Source organism: Coturnix japonica, chromosome 11, assembly GCF_001577835.2.
Source record: "Coturnix japonica isolate 7356 chromosome 11, Coturnix japonica 2.1, whole genome shotgun sequence".
NCBI classification, from domain to species: Eukaryota; Metazoa; Chordata; class Aves; order Galliformes; family Phasianidae; genus Coturnix; species Coturnix japonica.
This window is the reverse complement of record NC_029526.1, coordinates 1,924,502-1,938,007: the sequence shown is the minus strand read 5'-3', so window position 1 is coordinate 1,938,007 and position 13,506 is coordinate 1,924,502. Positions and strand designations below refer to the sequence as shown.

Below are 13,506 nucleotides of genomic sequence, written 5' to 3'. Positions count from 1 at the left end.
GGGGTGCCTGGTGGGCTCCAGTACCTTCCTATGGGACAGGGCTCAGCTGTTGGGCTCTGCAAGACCCAGCAACCCAGCTGTAGCAAGGCAAAATCAAAAGCGAAATCCATAATGCTTAGCTAGCTAGCAGAGTTTTAATGCTAAAACACAGACGTGGATGGGCCAATACAGCAGTTCTGTGTGAGAGACTGTGAGTTGATATGCACACACTCACATACAGTGTGAGGGGATGGTGTAGCTCAGGGTGCAGCTGGTTGTGCATCCCTGGGCTGATCTGGTACCCAGTTCCCTCTCTTCTGCTGGGGGTGAGGGGTTGTCTCCACGCAGGCTGAATGCAGCTGGAGACACTGGGGAATGAGACTTCCAAGGGCATGTGGAATGGGGGGAGGTGTCTGAAGCCCCTTGGACCAAGCTGGCCATTGGGAGCCTAATGGCAGCTAGGGCAGATCACACCCACCAAGGGGTAAACTGAGGGATCGGTGAGGGCAGGGGCCACACCGGTCAGTCAGGGTGCCCAGCTGCCCACACAGCTCTCACTCCCATGGGAAGCCATGTCCTTTGGGCTGGAAGCTGGCAGGCAGGGAAAGAAAGGCCAGCAGTTATCCCTGTGACACTGCCATGGTTCTGTCATTCCTCACGATGTGGGAGAGGGAGCTGCTGGTCTCTACCGCCCTTGGGTAGTAAAGGACAACCAGCCAGATGAAGATGAAAACACCTGCAGGGGAAGGAAGAGGATGATAGCAGCAGCAGCAGTGTGAGAAGCTCCTCCAATGCCTCGCCAGGGCTCAGCATCAGTGGCTTGGCTCCACGGCAAGTCCCTCTGCACCCTGCTTAAGGAAAGGGCATAACTGTGCCTTGGGACTCCTGGTCCACCAGTGCCAGGTTTCCTCCTGCCCCCCACCCCTTCCCAGCCAGACCCTGTGAGCCAGTCCTGACCTTGGAGGGAGTTGAGGATAGCAGCAAGGAAGAGAATAGGTGCGGAGGAGCTGCTGTAACTGAGGAAGGACAGTGCCCAGGTGGCTCCAAGCAGGCAGAAGAGTCCCAATGCTGACAGGGCCACCTTCCAGGCCTTGCAGGGCCCCTGCATCACCCCACTCCTCCACAGGTGGCAGTTCTTCCAGGCCACTACTCCAAAGATGACGGTGTTGAAGAGGAAGATGAGGCCGAAGTAGCCGCAGTTTGTGATGTAGTGGACAAGGAGGTGTTCAGAATTGATCCAGCACCTGAAAAGAGACAACTGCAATGCCTCCAGAAGCTCTGCTCCCCACACATCTATGGGAACCCACCCTACATGGCCAAAGGGCCACCCAGATCCTACAGGCGTGTGCCACATACAGGTGGATGATGGTCTGGTGGTCCATTGTCCCAATGCTGTACTCTCCATAGCTGCCAACGGCTCCTGCCACCACCACCAGCAGGGCAGGGAAGCCTGGAAGAACAAGAGGGAGCAGCACAGGGGAGGTGAAGGTTCTCTGTGTCTGCAGGCACTCCTAACACTGCAAAACCCAGTTCCCTCTGGCTGTAACCCACAGACTCCCTGCGCTCACCCCATCCGACAACACACAGCTTCAGCAGGTAGTGGTGTATGTAGGTGCCAAGGACCTTTACGAAGAGGAGGTAGAGGTGACAGCCCTCCAGCGCCGTCCAGGTGAAGCAGCAGAGCAGGCAGTAGTGGGTGAGCCCCCCCAGGGCGCTGCACAGCCCCAGAGAGGCTCTGCTGGAGAGCCCACTGTTGAGCAGGAAGGCCAGGTTGAGCAGGAGCAGGCTGCTGACCAGGTTCATGTGCAGCCCCAGGTTGACACGAAGGGTGTCCTCAGACCTGAACTGCTTGTAATTGCACCTGGAGGGAGCAGGAAGGAGGGGGGCATGGGGCAGAGGGGGCACCAACATACTGGGGAGGGTCACAGCAGTGGAAAGGTAGAGGGGTACTCCTTTCCCAAAGCCTGGGGTTGCTCCACATTCATCCCCAAACCCATCCAGGGTCTGTGGAGCTGCTGGCACGCCCCACCTTAAGAAGAGGTAGAAGGCAAAGGTGAAGATGGAGAAAGCCACAGCCACTCCACAGCCAGCATTGGCCACAGCCACCAACGTCTGCACCACGGTCCTGTCCAGAGATGGGTTCTGCCAAACATGAGAGGTCAGGTGGGTCCAAATCAGGCTGGAAAAGCTGGCTGTTGCTGCCAGCCAAGGAGCCAAGGGAGGATACCCCCAGCAGGGTGCTGCAGGGACCAATACAAGCCCACAACCCTCAGGTCTGTCCCCAAGTTCCCCAGGGAGGGCAGGGGTGGTGGTGGTGGCTCTGGGGATATGTGCTTATGTGCTTGTTTGTTGGGTGGAGGCACAGGTTGAGAGAATCGACTTCAAGTTTCACTGCTGCCAGAATAGAGCTCTATCCACCCTACACATCCTCCACTGATCTGCTCCTGCCCTCCAGGACACAGAGGTGGGGCTGGGGTTGATTTTTTGGGAAGGCCTGGGCTTGCTTAGGAGCAAATACAATTGTCCCTGTGCACCCAGCAGAGACACATGAGAAACCGAGCAGGGCTAAGAGTGGGAGCTGTAGGGAGAGGGGATGTCACCAGCAGGAGGGTGAAGAAGGAGAGGTGGTCACAGGCGCAGACTGTCTCCTTGTCCCCGGGCTGTGTGACACATCCGTGGCTGCTCCAGCCTCCTGCCTGCCCTACAACCAGCACAGGGCTACAGTGGTGGGCACCAGCCCAAACCCCCATCCTGCCTCACAGGGCACAGGTCGGGGGGCTGCAATGCTTGTTAGTAGCAGGATGGCAGCCAGGAGCATGGCACACACTGTGCCCACAGCCACACACTGTGCCCACAGCCACACCAAGCCCTGCCGAGCCGCATACCTTTGCTGGGCTCCCAGAAGACGCATATTGGGGTGACATTCTGCAAACAGGAACATGGTGTGAACCTGCAGCTCACCAGGAAGCACAGGGAGGGGAGGGCATGGCTCACGTGTGGCAGCAGCTGGTAGGTGAAGGTGAGCTGCACGGGGTCCTGCAGCTCCGAGATGTCCCCGTCCCCCACCACGATGCCCACCACGGTGTCATCCAGCACCTTTCCCATCTGGTTGTCCTCCTGCTCGGGGCAGTGCTGGCTGAGCTCAGCCTGCAAGCATCTCCCACATCCCAGTGGCTGAAGTGGGGCTGGGAATGAGAGCTCATACCTGGAACATGGCGAGCTGCTGGATGTTGAGCACGGTCACCACCACACGCACTGCCTGGCTGCTCAGGGATGGGAACACCCCGCTGGGGAGCCGGATTGTGCCTGCTGTCCTTTCTGCTGCTGAGCTGATCACTGCGGGGCCCTGGGGCAGGTATAAGCTCAGCCCTGCCTGTGTGTTCTGCCATGCAGGGTCGCCAAAGCCCAGTGTGGAGGACATGGAGGCATGTGTGGATCCCTCACCTCAGCAGGGGAGAATGCGAGGAGCAGATCTTGTGCTTTGTCCCTGCTGATGTTCAGGTGCAATGCCCGCAGCCCAGCCGTGCTGCTCTGCTCTGCAAACTGCACCATCCTGTGGGGTGGGCAGCACCGTGGGGCACAGCCCAGGGCACTGCCATGGCCCCATAGCACCCCACAGCATCACCCCACAGCATCACCCCACTACCTGAGCCAGCGTGCACGCAGGCAGCGGCAGGCAGGCTGCCCCGAGTGGCGCAGCTCCATGCACCGGTGGGGCAGCTCCACGGTCAGGCCATGTCCATCACCACGCTCCTTCTGCTCCACTGCCATGTTGCAGCACTGCTTGGTCTCATCCCCACGAGGCAGCGCTGTGGGAGGCAGCGGTCAGGGTGCAGCGGTGGCATGGAGGCCGATGGGGTGTAGGTGGGCTGGGGTCTCACCATCACAGCTGTCCTGGCCAGGCACGGTGCCTCACAGGGGGAAAACCCAGCGTCAGTCCTCACTCTGATAGGGGAGATGGGTGCCAGCCCAAAGCGAGCACACAGAGACCCCCCAGCCCCTCCTGGCTGTCCCAGTGTCACCCACCCCATCCCACCCAGCCGGCACTCACCAGGGAGCAGCAGGAGCAGCAGCACCGTGCCCAGCTGTGTGAGCCCCATGCTGCTTCCAGGGTCTCCCATCTCACAGCCCTGCTCTTCTGCAGCTCCCCAGGGGCTCACAGCTTCTCCTGAGGCAACCGCAGTGTCCTCATTTCCTTTCTGCAACCCCCTTCCTGTGGGTTGCCATGTAACCTCCTGCCTTCAGCTTGATGCCAACCACGATTAGCAGTCGGAGCTGCTTTGCCTCCCCAACGAGCTCCGGGCTTTTGTTTTTCCTTTCCTTCTCAGCCCATCCTGCCCAACCCTACTGTGCCAACGAACAGCAAGACATACGTTGGGGTGTCCCACTGCCAGCTAAGCCTGTACCATCCACAGGCATGACCAAAGGAGGGACCCCAAAGGACAGCTCACCAACAGCAGAGACCCCAGGGGAGACGCACTCAGAGTGGGTATGACTTTAATGGGCGCAGGTCTGACGTGTGAGCGCAATCATTCAACATTTACACCATACAAAAATAGAGAAACATTCAACAAAATAACAAAAATAGATTATTTCAGCTGCTAGAGGGCGTCCCCGTGGATGTTATTCTGTCTTCGCCTGGGAAGGGCCCTATCGGTGGCCACAAGCAAGGGCTGAAGATGGGGCCTTTCCCACCTGCTGGCCTTGGGGCAATGGAAAGGACATTGGGAGGCACAGAGGGCCCTGTCCCTGCCCCATGCCACAGCCCTACACATCCCTCTGCCCTGCCCCAGCAGCCAGCCCCGTCCCTGCAGGAGCTAACAGGCAGGGATGGGGACACCCAGATACTCAGGGGGACGCAGTGATAGGGAACATGGGGCCAGTGGAGGCGAGGGGCTGGGGGTCCCCGCCGTGGGTCCCTGCACTCCCAGTGGGTGCAGTAGAGAAGCGACCACCCTCTGCCAGGCAGCCCCACGGCACGGCCAGCACGGGGCTCAGCCGGGGTGGCTCTGGCTGCTGTTGGGCTGTAGCTTCACGCTGTCTGAGCTGCACTGGAAGTCAGAAGACTTTTTCGCTTGCAGCACCATGGTCCAGTACCAGAGAAAGATGAGAAAACCTGGGAGAGGAGGGAGAAATGGTGAGTGAACCCCTCTGTGGAGCTCACCTCTGAGCCCACCTCACCTATCCCACCCAAAGCTCCGGGGCAGCTCATGCCCTTCTGGGGAGCCCAGCACCCCAGGATCACCTTGGAGTGAGTTGACGATGGTGAAGATGTAGAGGGAGACAAGGCGGAAAACACCAGAGGTGAAGGAGAAGAACACCAGTGCCCATGGAATGCCCAGAAGGATGCTCAGCCCAAAGAGGGCCAGAACGTGCTTGAGCTTGTGGCCTTTCTTGTTCTGCCGGAGGATCTCCCGCACCATGGCCCCCAGCATGACCAAATTGAAGAGAAACACCACGCTGAAGAATCCCAGATTCACCACGTTATGGATCATGGGGCTCGTGAGCCAGCATCTAGAGGGAGGAGAAAGGGCAGAGGGTTATGCTGTGTCATCCCATGGGAGCACAAGACAGAGCTCTTGGGGGCAGCACACAGTAAAGCATACGGTGTGGATCCCCTGCTCCACCCTACACCACAAGGCACAGCCTGGTGGGCTCAACCAGATGACTTTAAGACCAGGGACCAAGCGACCAGTTTCCCGTCACTTACATGGTTGCATTTGTGGACCTTCCGCCAATGGATTCATAGACAGGAATGTAGAAGGGGCCGTAGTTGGTCCAATTAGTCAGGAAGATCAACATCACACAAAGGAAGGGAAGTCCTGCGTGTCAAGAACAGAATGAAGCAGCCAACCTCAACCCTGACCCATAGACCTTCTGGAGTAACCCCTTCCCCTTTTTCCTTGCATGGTGTACAAAGAACCTCCTCTCCTTGGCGTGAACCGAGGATGAAGCATGCAATGAGGACACCCGCTGTAAGCCCTGGCTGAGGAGCAGACTTGTGGTGCACAGACCCACATGGGGGTCACAGAAGATCATAATATCACCCTACCATACCCTCCTGTCCAAAGCAGGCATGGTGAAGGTCTCCTGCCCCAAACCCATCTGTATGGGCAGCCCTGGGTGTCTCTGCTCTCAGACACCTGCTCCAACAGGTCTCCATCCCCATCCCACATATGATGGAAAAGACTCAGGGGAAGAATCCATGTTCCTGATCAGCCCCTTGCCCTCCCCCTCGGGGGTCTCTGCCTCCCCAGTCCTCACCCCAGCCCACCAGGCAGAGCTTGAGGAGGAAGTGGTCATGGTAGGCGTTGAAGACTTCAATCACGAGCCGGTAGAGGTTGTAGCCCTCGATGCCCATCCAGGTGAGGCAGCTGAGGAGGGAGAAGTGCAGGAACAGCCCCCCAGCTCTGCAGGCTGCCTGACTGCTGCTGGAAGCCAAGTGCTCTGAGACGAGGAAGGTGAAGTCCAGGAGGAAGATGGCACCCAGCAGGTTCATGTGGATGTGCATGCTTGTGATCTGGTCTCTCTGCTTGCTCCTGGAGGTGTGAGGGGAAAAGAACTCAGCACCACACCTGGCCAGTATCCCCAGTGCCCCATAACACAACACAGTGTCCCAATGGCTCCAAGCTGATTTCCCCACTCATGGAAAACTAGCTGCGCCACCCAGTGGGAAGCCAGCAGAGGGAGCATGGGTTGACCTGCCAGCCCACTGGGTGCCCAGCACATACCTGAAGTAGAGGAAAAAGATGGTGGAGATGGATGCCAAAGCTGAGATGAGGCAGCCAATGTATGTGATGAGGCTCAGGGAGTCCCTGTGTAGGTAGGAAATCTCTGGAGAGGATACCTGGGAGAAGGAGGAATGAGAGACAGTGAGGGAACAGTGGGAAGGACGGAGGGAGCTGAGGGAAGGTGGTACCCACCATCAGCACGGCAAAGTAGGTGAGGTGGTTACATCTGCAGTCTGTCCGGGTGTCCCCCTCCACTGTCGTACAGCCATAGCTGTCCCAGTTCCCAGAAAGGGAGAGCAGCAGGAACAGGAGCTTTGGGATTTTGGAGCTTCCAAAGCCTCCATAGCAATGGGGAGGACAGAGGTCAGGATCCTCCTATCGTGGGGAAGGTTTATGGAGCTGGAGCAAGGCAGGGAGGTACAGAACAGATACACTCACCAGTGCCATCCTCCCTCCAGAAGACACACAGTGGGGTCACATTCCTCTGAAATGACAAAACCACAGATGCTTGGGTGCTGTGCAGGGCTCACAGCCCAGGGAGAGGGTTTGGAAGAGGCAATATGCCTCTTCGGAGTTCGAATCCCCCCTGTGGCACAAGTGGTAGAAGTGCCGCTCTGCTACACAGAGGCTCGAATCCCGGGGGTTGGACTCGATGATCTCTAAGGTCCCTTCCAACCCGCACGAAACTATGAAACTATGAAATATGGGGCAGAACATGAGATGGTTGCAGGAGACAGACAGGCCTTTCCCCACCTACCGGCAGCCGGTTGTGGAAGAAGGTGAGGACCACTGGCTCGGAGAGGTTGGCCACCACCGTGTCCACCAAGGAGATGCCAACCACCTTGTCACCCAGGACGTGGCTGCTGTTCTCATCCTGCAGGAGAAGGAGGTGGGAACACAACAGGAAGGGAGGGGTCCATGTGCCTCTTCCTTGTGTTGTAGCTCATCTTTGGAGCACTAACACCTCTGAAGCAGGGATGGATGCAGGGACACCCATCATGCCAACACAGTGTGGGCATTACCTGGAACATAGTTTGGCTGTTGATGTCCACCAGGAGCACCCTGTGCTCCACCATCTCCTCCTCCTTCTTCTTTGCCATCACAAATAAGCTTCTTGGCAGGTCCACAGCAAACCCCTGCACCTCTCTGCTCTCCTGCAAGGACAGACCCATTGGCGTGGAGCTTGGGCAGATGATGGCGTGTTGCTTTGAACCCTTCAGGGGCAATGGGGATGAGTGGGGTGCCTAGCCCCAGGGTAACACAGGCCCACCTCTTTTGGGGACGCAAAGGCCAGGTGGCGAGGAGCCTGCGTGGGGCTGATGCTCAGCACAGTGGCACGCAGGGCAGCCTTCCCAAAGGTCTGGCTCTGTCCTTCAAGCTCCACTTGTGCCAGCGTCCTCTCCAAGGCCCCGAGTTTGCTGCAGAAAATAGAGCACAGTGAGTGGGGCCAGGAAAGTGGATGGACATGGCAGTGAATGCCCTGTGATCACCCAGCCCCACACTCACTGCCGAAGAGAGCGCTGTGCCGTGGAGCCCACAGATGGCACCCGAGCGAGGAGGCCATCCAGGGCAGCAAGCTCATCCTCCACGTCCTGCTTCCAGACAGGCATCATCTCTGGAGGGACTGGTGGCACAAACGGGGGATGGCATCAGGACCACTGGCAGCACCAGCTTCCCCCACCCATAGCACTGGCATGACCCCAAGAAAAGGGCTTTGGTGTGACCCTACAAAGATCCCAGCCCATGGGGCTCCTCCAGGTGCCTGCAGCTTGGAGCTCCTTGCAGAGCCTCCTGGGATTTAATGAGGCTGAAGCACTTTGGGAAGTCTCTTTCTTTATCTATGGGGAGCTCCTTTCTGGGTGCCATGGGCTGCTTGAGCCAGTTGTCCTTCCCATCACCCCTTAGCACAGTCCTGATACCATCACACCATAGCACAGCACCAGGACCACACCTGTGGTCCCAGCACAGCGGATGGAATTAACCCGTATCTCACTGACGTAACACTGAATTGCCTTTACCAGGGAGAAGATATTCAGATGCGCTCTCAAGGGAGGTGTTCTTCTGGCCCTTGAAGACATAGGACACATTGAAGATGGAGGCCTTGGTCTTCTCCATGCCCCGGGTGATGCCATCAGCCGGCTCACGGCCCAGGAAGAAGCTCTTCTTTCCGTATGCCAACCAGAGGGTCCTGTTGGCCTTGAACCAGTAGACACAGAAGCGATACCTGCCCAAAGTGGTTGGCAGGCTGTATTGGTAGGAAGGATTTGTCCTGTTTGCCATAAAGGGACTCCTTATCACCAGTGCCTGGGCCATGTTCTCAATGGAGATGTTGGCAGAGCTGTGCTCGTAGATGACAGAGCTGTTCTCAGTCTGGTTCCTGTCACCGCAGAAGCGGAAATCTTCCTGGTGGCCGCTCGCCCCCACCCCTGCATTGCATAAGGACAGAGAAACACTGCTCAGCCAGGGGGGCGGCCAGCCAAACCCTGAGCCCACCCTGCCACAGTCACAGTGTAGGGCTCAGCAGTGTGCTGGGCTCCTTTCCTCCCCATTGACAGGCAGTGCTCTGCAGATGGATGGAGACCTGCTCTTTTCTCCACGTTCCCAGCCCAGAGACCCAAATCCAGGAGGTGTTTCACCCATCGGTGCCCTCAACAGTTGTGTTTCAGGGCTGCCAGGACGTGGCAGGGTGCTGCCTACCTTGGAGCGGGGAGAGAAGCAACAGAAGGAGGACTTTCATGGTGGCTGGCTCTCAGCCTGGGTTCTGCCTCCCAGGAGCAAATGGAGCCTGGAGGGTCACAAAGAAAAGAGGTGTCAGGGGAAGGGGAGCTGAGGTGGGACAGCAGCTGGAGCACAGTCAGCTCTGGTTGCCACTGTCACCAGGAGGAGCGGGCACCCTGATGGCCCCATAGGGCAGAGAGGGATGTGGGAGCCGGGGAGCTCCCTCCTGCCCACTGCCTCATATCTTGGTTCCTGCCTTGGCTTCTTTCAGCAGGTGATAAGAACAGAAGGAAACAGCAGTTTCCTAACTCCCCCAGCCTAGAATTATATTTGCTGGTGCTCACAGCAAGGAGCTGATGGTGTCACACACCGCAGCGAGACTCCAACCCCCTGCTGCCACCACCCCCCCCATCCCCACCGTGCTTCATCTGCATGCATTTCCACACTGCTGGGACTAATCTGTAAGAGCCCCCCCAGCCCCCAGCAGCAGCCAAGGCTGCACCAGTGAGGGCTGCACTGAGACATAAAGCTGGCCAGGTATGTGGATGGCTGCTGCCGTGCAAAGCGGAGCTGCAGCAACATGAGCACAGAGGCCTTCTCACAGGCAGCACTGCCCACAAATTTACACTGCACAGCTGAGGTTCTGACCACGGCCATGATGCTGAACATGATTGGAACGCTGATGGCTTCCTGGGTGCGTGAGAATGATATCAAGAAAGGCTCTTCTGTGGCTTTAAGTCCTGTAGCTCAGTGTGCTGCCATGGGCACAATGGACACACTGAGGTCCCGGTGTGGGTATGGCACAGGCACCAATTGGGAGGGATCGTCCCTTTGAGTCATTTCTGAGCCCAACCAGAACCCAAAAGCCCAGCCGGGACCCAGCGGAGCTGAGCAGCCAAGTTTCCCCTGCTCACCCTCCTGATTGCTGCTTCCTGAGCTGAACAATGGCGAGAGAAAATCCCCCGACACAGCGGGGGGGAAAGCTGACACAACCCACAGAAGGCACTGCCCCTTCTCCTCTGCATCCATGGGGGCAATGGGGACACAGAGCATTGCCACCCCCATGTACCTGGGGGCAGCAGGGAAGCAGAGCATCAGGGTGTCCAGGTACCAGAGGGTGGCCATGCCCCCATTCCCAGTAATCCCTTTTTGACAGCCACAGCAATGGGACAGGACGGTTTCCCCAACCCCAACCCCAAAAGCTCCCTAGGAACACATAGAAAGCTGCTGTTCTGCCCCACGTTGGAGGTGGGGGTTTGGAGCAGTCCCCTGTTGGCACAGGGTGCATTTTTTCCCCATGGCTCAGCCCCGGTGCGGGGACGTTACACCGTGTTCCTTCAGTACCATTAAATGAATGCGCTCATCGGAAAGGGAAGCCGAGGAATAACACTGTGACCTCTAAAGCTGGAAAAAACAAGAGCCCGGTGAGAAACCTTCCTGCTCTCTGGGTGACTGGGCACCAGGCATTCGATGGAGGCGGTGATGGCAGGCAGGCTCTGTGCATGATGTTTTCCCCACAGAGGGAAGATGTGCTCACGTCTCCAATGAGCACTGGAGACACGTGGATGAGGGGATTGTTGTGGCTTTGTATCCAGGCTCCTTAGATGCTAATGGAGGTACAGCTCTTTGCCCACAGCCTGTCAGCCATGGGGCAGGAGGCACAGTCTGGGGGGTGGATGGGGAAACTGAGGCATGGAGACACAGAGCGGAATGGAGCCATGCATGGAGAGCAGACCTGCCTTCACAGTGTGCCCTTGTCCTTGGCCTGCAGCCCATGGGCAGCCCACACATTGCTCACGGCATCGGCACGTCAGCCCCTTCCCGTCACCAGCGGGCGTCAGGCACGTGCCCTCGGCCACCAGGATGGCTGCAGATCGCATGGGAATGCATGGAGCCACGGGTCACCACAGCCCCAAAATGCAGCGAGCATCATCGGAAACCAAACCGACCGATTTAGTGCTGGTGTGAAGGGTGGGACTTTCAGCTTCTCAACCACAAACAATGGGGTGAATGCAATGCAAGGCACACACCAATGTGTGATGAGGGCTGCAAGAAGCTGCTCTGCTCTCTGCCTCACCAAAACCCTCGGCACCCTGCTGCAGAGCCAGGTACCTGGGCTGCAGAGCAGAGCCCCTGCCAAGGCCCAGCTGTCAGCGAGCTGATGGGAAAGGAGTTGGCGGCTCAGGACCGGCCAGCTGGCACACAGCAGCACCAGCACGTCCCTGCAACACCCATGGGTGACCCCATGAAGGTGCGCAGTGCTCAGCCCCGGGGTGCCGTGTCCCGGCAGCGTGCAGTTGTTTTGTGAACCTGTTGCTCTACGAATAGCACCCGCAGTGGGCTGCGGGATTAAGAGCTGGATGGCGACCAACTATGCGGTGTTTACAGGGTCGGGGCTTCATTCCCGTGGGAGCGGCAGACCCACCGCGGGGCGGCACCGTGCTGATGGGGCTGCCCAGAGCCTGGTGTGTGCCCCAAATCCGAGCAACCCAAAGCCCCCCTGGCTCCCTGCTGGTGGCAGCAGGCTTCTGTGCCAAGCAGACCGTGAAATCCACGTTGGCCGGCAGCCCTGCCCGCAGCCGTGCTGCCAGGGGGTTATTCCAGGAGATTTCATCCTGCTTTCCCACCGCTGCTCTGCGCCCCATCCCTTTATGGAGCAGTGGGAGCAGCGTGCCGGGACCGGCAGCAGCAGGCGCAGGGCTGCAGGAGGAATCCCCCGGCGGGCATCGGGCTGCGAGAGCGCTGTGCTGAGACACGCCGGCTGCTCCGAGACGGCACCGAGCGGGGTGTGCTCGTGGGCCCCCGGGTTGGCGAGCCACACACGTTGGTTGCCATGGCATGGAATGGAATGGTGTGGAACGGCACAGAATGGAGCGGGATGGTGTAGAACGGAACAGCAGAGCGTGGCATAGAATGGCACGGCATGGCGCGGAACGGCATAGAATGGCACGGCACGGCACGGCATAGAATGGCACGGCACGGCACGGCAGAGTGGTGCGGCCTTGGCAGGGCTCAGCTGTGCCGAGGAAGCAGCCGCGAGCAGCTGCCCCGCGAGGCGGCTCCACGGCCCTGGAATCCAGCCCGGCTGCGGGGTACGGAGCCCGATTTAGAGAGGAAAGAGAAGAGCCCGTAAGGACAGAGGCTGCGCGCAGAAAGACCCCGAGGAGCCCCATTCTCTACACGGACAGAGGCGTTACACCTTGCGCTGAGCCACAAAGCAGTCGGCACGGAACGCCCGCACCGCGCCCGCTGCCGGGGGCCGAATCCCGGCCCACAGCCCGCAGCATCCCCCCGCTCCCCACGCAGCCCCGTCGTCACCTCCGCATCCCCCACCGCCGCTACCTGTGTCCATTTACCTGTGCCGGGGCCGGGCGGGGCGCGCCGTCCCGACGCCGCTCGGCGCTGCTCGGCTGGACGGAGCTCGGCGCTCGGCTCGGCACAACCCCCGCCCCGCCTCCGCTCCCACCCCACCCCCAGGGCAGGCGGTGACTCAGCGGGGTGGGATCCGGCCGAGACCCCTGTGCTGCGGCACCTGCTCGTGCGATGGAGCCGGGCTGGGGGGCGGGGGGACGGCGGGCGGTATCGCCCCCTCGGGCCGGGGATCGGCAGAGGGAGCGCGGTGGGGCGGGGGAAGTACCCCCGGGAGCTGGGGCTGGAGGGCGGCCAGGGGGAGGAAAGGAGTTGTACGGCTGCCAGGCTGCACGCCCGGCTGGGAAAGGGATTAAAGAATAACAGCCGATGTGAGAGCGGCCGGGACGCGGCGTCCTAAGAAGCGTGTCCTGCTCCGGGCAGGAAATGAGGGTGCGGGCAGTGGGTGCTGAGCGCGGTGCTCCCCGTGCCCGGCACCCCCTGAGATGTGGGGTCCGGGACGGAGCCCCGACGGCAGCGCGGTGCATGCGGAGCTAAGGCGGCGTGGCCAGGTTCCAGCCCAGCAGCCCTTTGTGTGCGCTGAAAAGGGAGAGCCGGCTTCCAAGGAGATGGCGGGGAGGTGGCCAGGAAGCGTAAATACTCAGCCTCTCACGGATATTCCCAGAGGGCTGAATGGGACTTTTCTTCTCTTTCATGCTGCTGGGGGAAG

At 59.4% G+C, this 13,506-nt stretch overlaps 2 protein-coding genes across 2 annotated transcripts; both read right to left on the bottom strand.

The window, feature by feature from the left end:
- Positions 1-119: 119 nt before the first annotated feature.
- Positions 120-4,218, bottom strand: ADGRG3 (adhesion G protein-coupled receptor G3). The gene is made up of 12 exons (XM_015873685.2): positions 4,031-4,218; positions 3,861-3,890; positions 3,626-3,788; positions 3,424-3,532; positions 3,185-3,325; positions 2,974-3,096; positions 2,865-2,904; positions 2,580-2,680; positions 1,548-2,121; positions 1,336-1,429; positions 937-1,223; positions 120-715 (listed from the first exon to the last, which is right to left on the bottom strand). Exons 1-12 carry the CDS (start codon positions 4,098-4,100, stop codon positions 600-602), a joined length of 1,848 nt encoding a protein of 615 aa, XP_015729171.1. The 5' UTR covers positions 4,101-4,218; the 3' UTR covers positions 120-599.
- Positions 4,219-4,459: 241 nt separating this feature from the next.
- On the bottom strand, positions 4,460-12,910 carry ADGRG1 (adhesion G protein-coupled receptor G1). The gene is made up of 14 exons (XM_015873788.1): positions 12,785-12,910; positions 9,408-9,495; positions 8,729-9,136; positions 8,217-8,334; positions 7,981-8,128; positions 7,733-7,864; positions 7,468-7,584; positions 7,149-7,194; positions 6,903-7,003; positions 6,711-6,826; positions 6,244-6,518; positions 5,690-5,801; positions 5,225-5,493; positions 4,460-5,095 (listed from the first exon to the last, which is right to left on the bottom strand). Exons 2-14 carry the CDS (start codon positions 9,445-9,447, stop codon positions 4,974-4,976), a joined length of 2,004 nt encoding a protein of 667 aa, XP_015729274.1. The 5' UTR covers positions 9,448-9,495; positions 12,785-12,910; the 3' UTR covers positions 4,460-4,973.
- Positions 12,911-13,506: the final 596 nt, after the last annotated feature.

Coding starts and splice junctions, on each gene's coding strand:
- ADGRG3 (XM_015873685.2), bottom strand. CDS start 4,100: ATGGGAGACCCTGGAAGCAGCATGGGGCTCACACAGCTGGGCACGGTG. Junction 3,891..4,030: donor GCTGCTCCTGCTGCTCCCTG/GTGAGTGCCGGC, acceptor TCCCCCTGTGAG/GCACCGTGCCTGGCCAGGAC. Junction 1,430..1,547: donor GCTGTGTGTTGTCGGATGGG/GTGAGCGCAGGG, acceptor TTGTTCTTCCAG/GCTTCCCTGCCCTGCTGGTG.
- ADGRG1 (XM_015873788.1), bottom strand. CDS start 9,447: ATGAAAGTCCTCCTTCTGTTGCTTCTCTCCCCGCTCCAAG. Junction 7,865..7,980: donor CCTTTGCGTCCCCAAAAGAG/GTGGGCCTGTGT, acceptor CTGTCCTTGCAG/GAGAGCAGAGAGGTGCAGGG. Junction 7,195..7,467: donor TCTTCCACAACCGGCTGCCG/GTAGGTGGGGAA, acceptor TTGTCATTTCAG/AGGAATGTGACCCCACTGTG.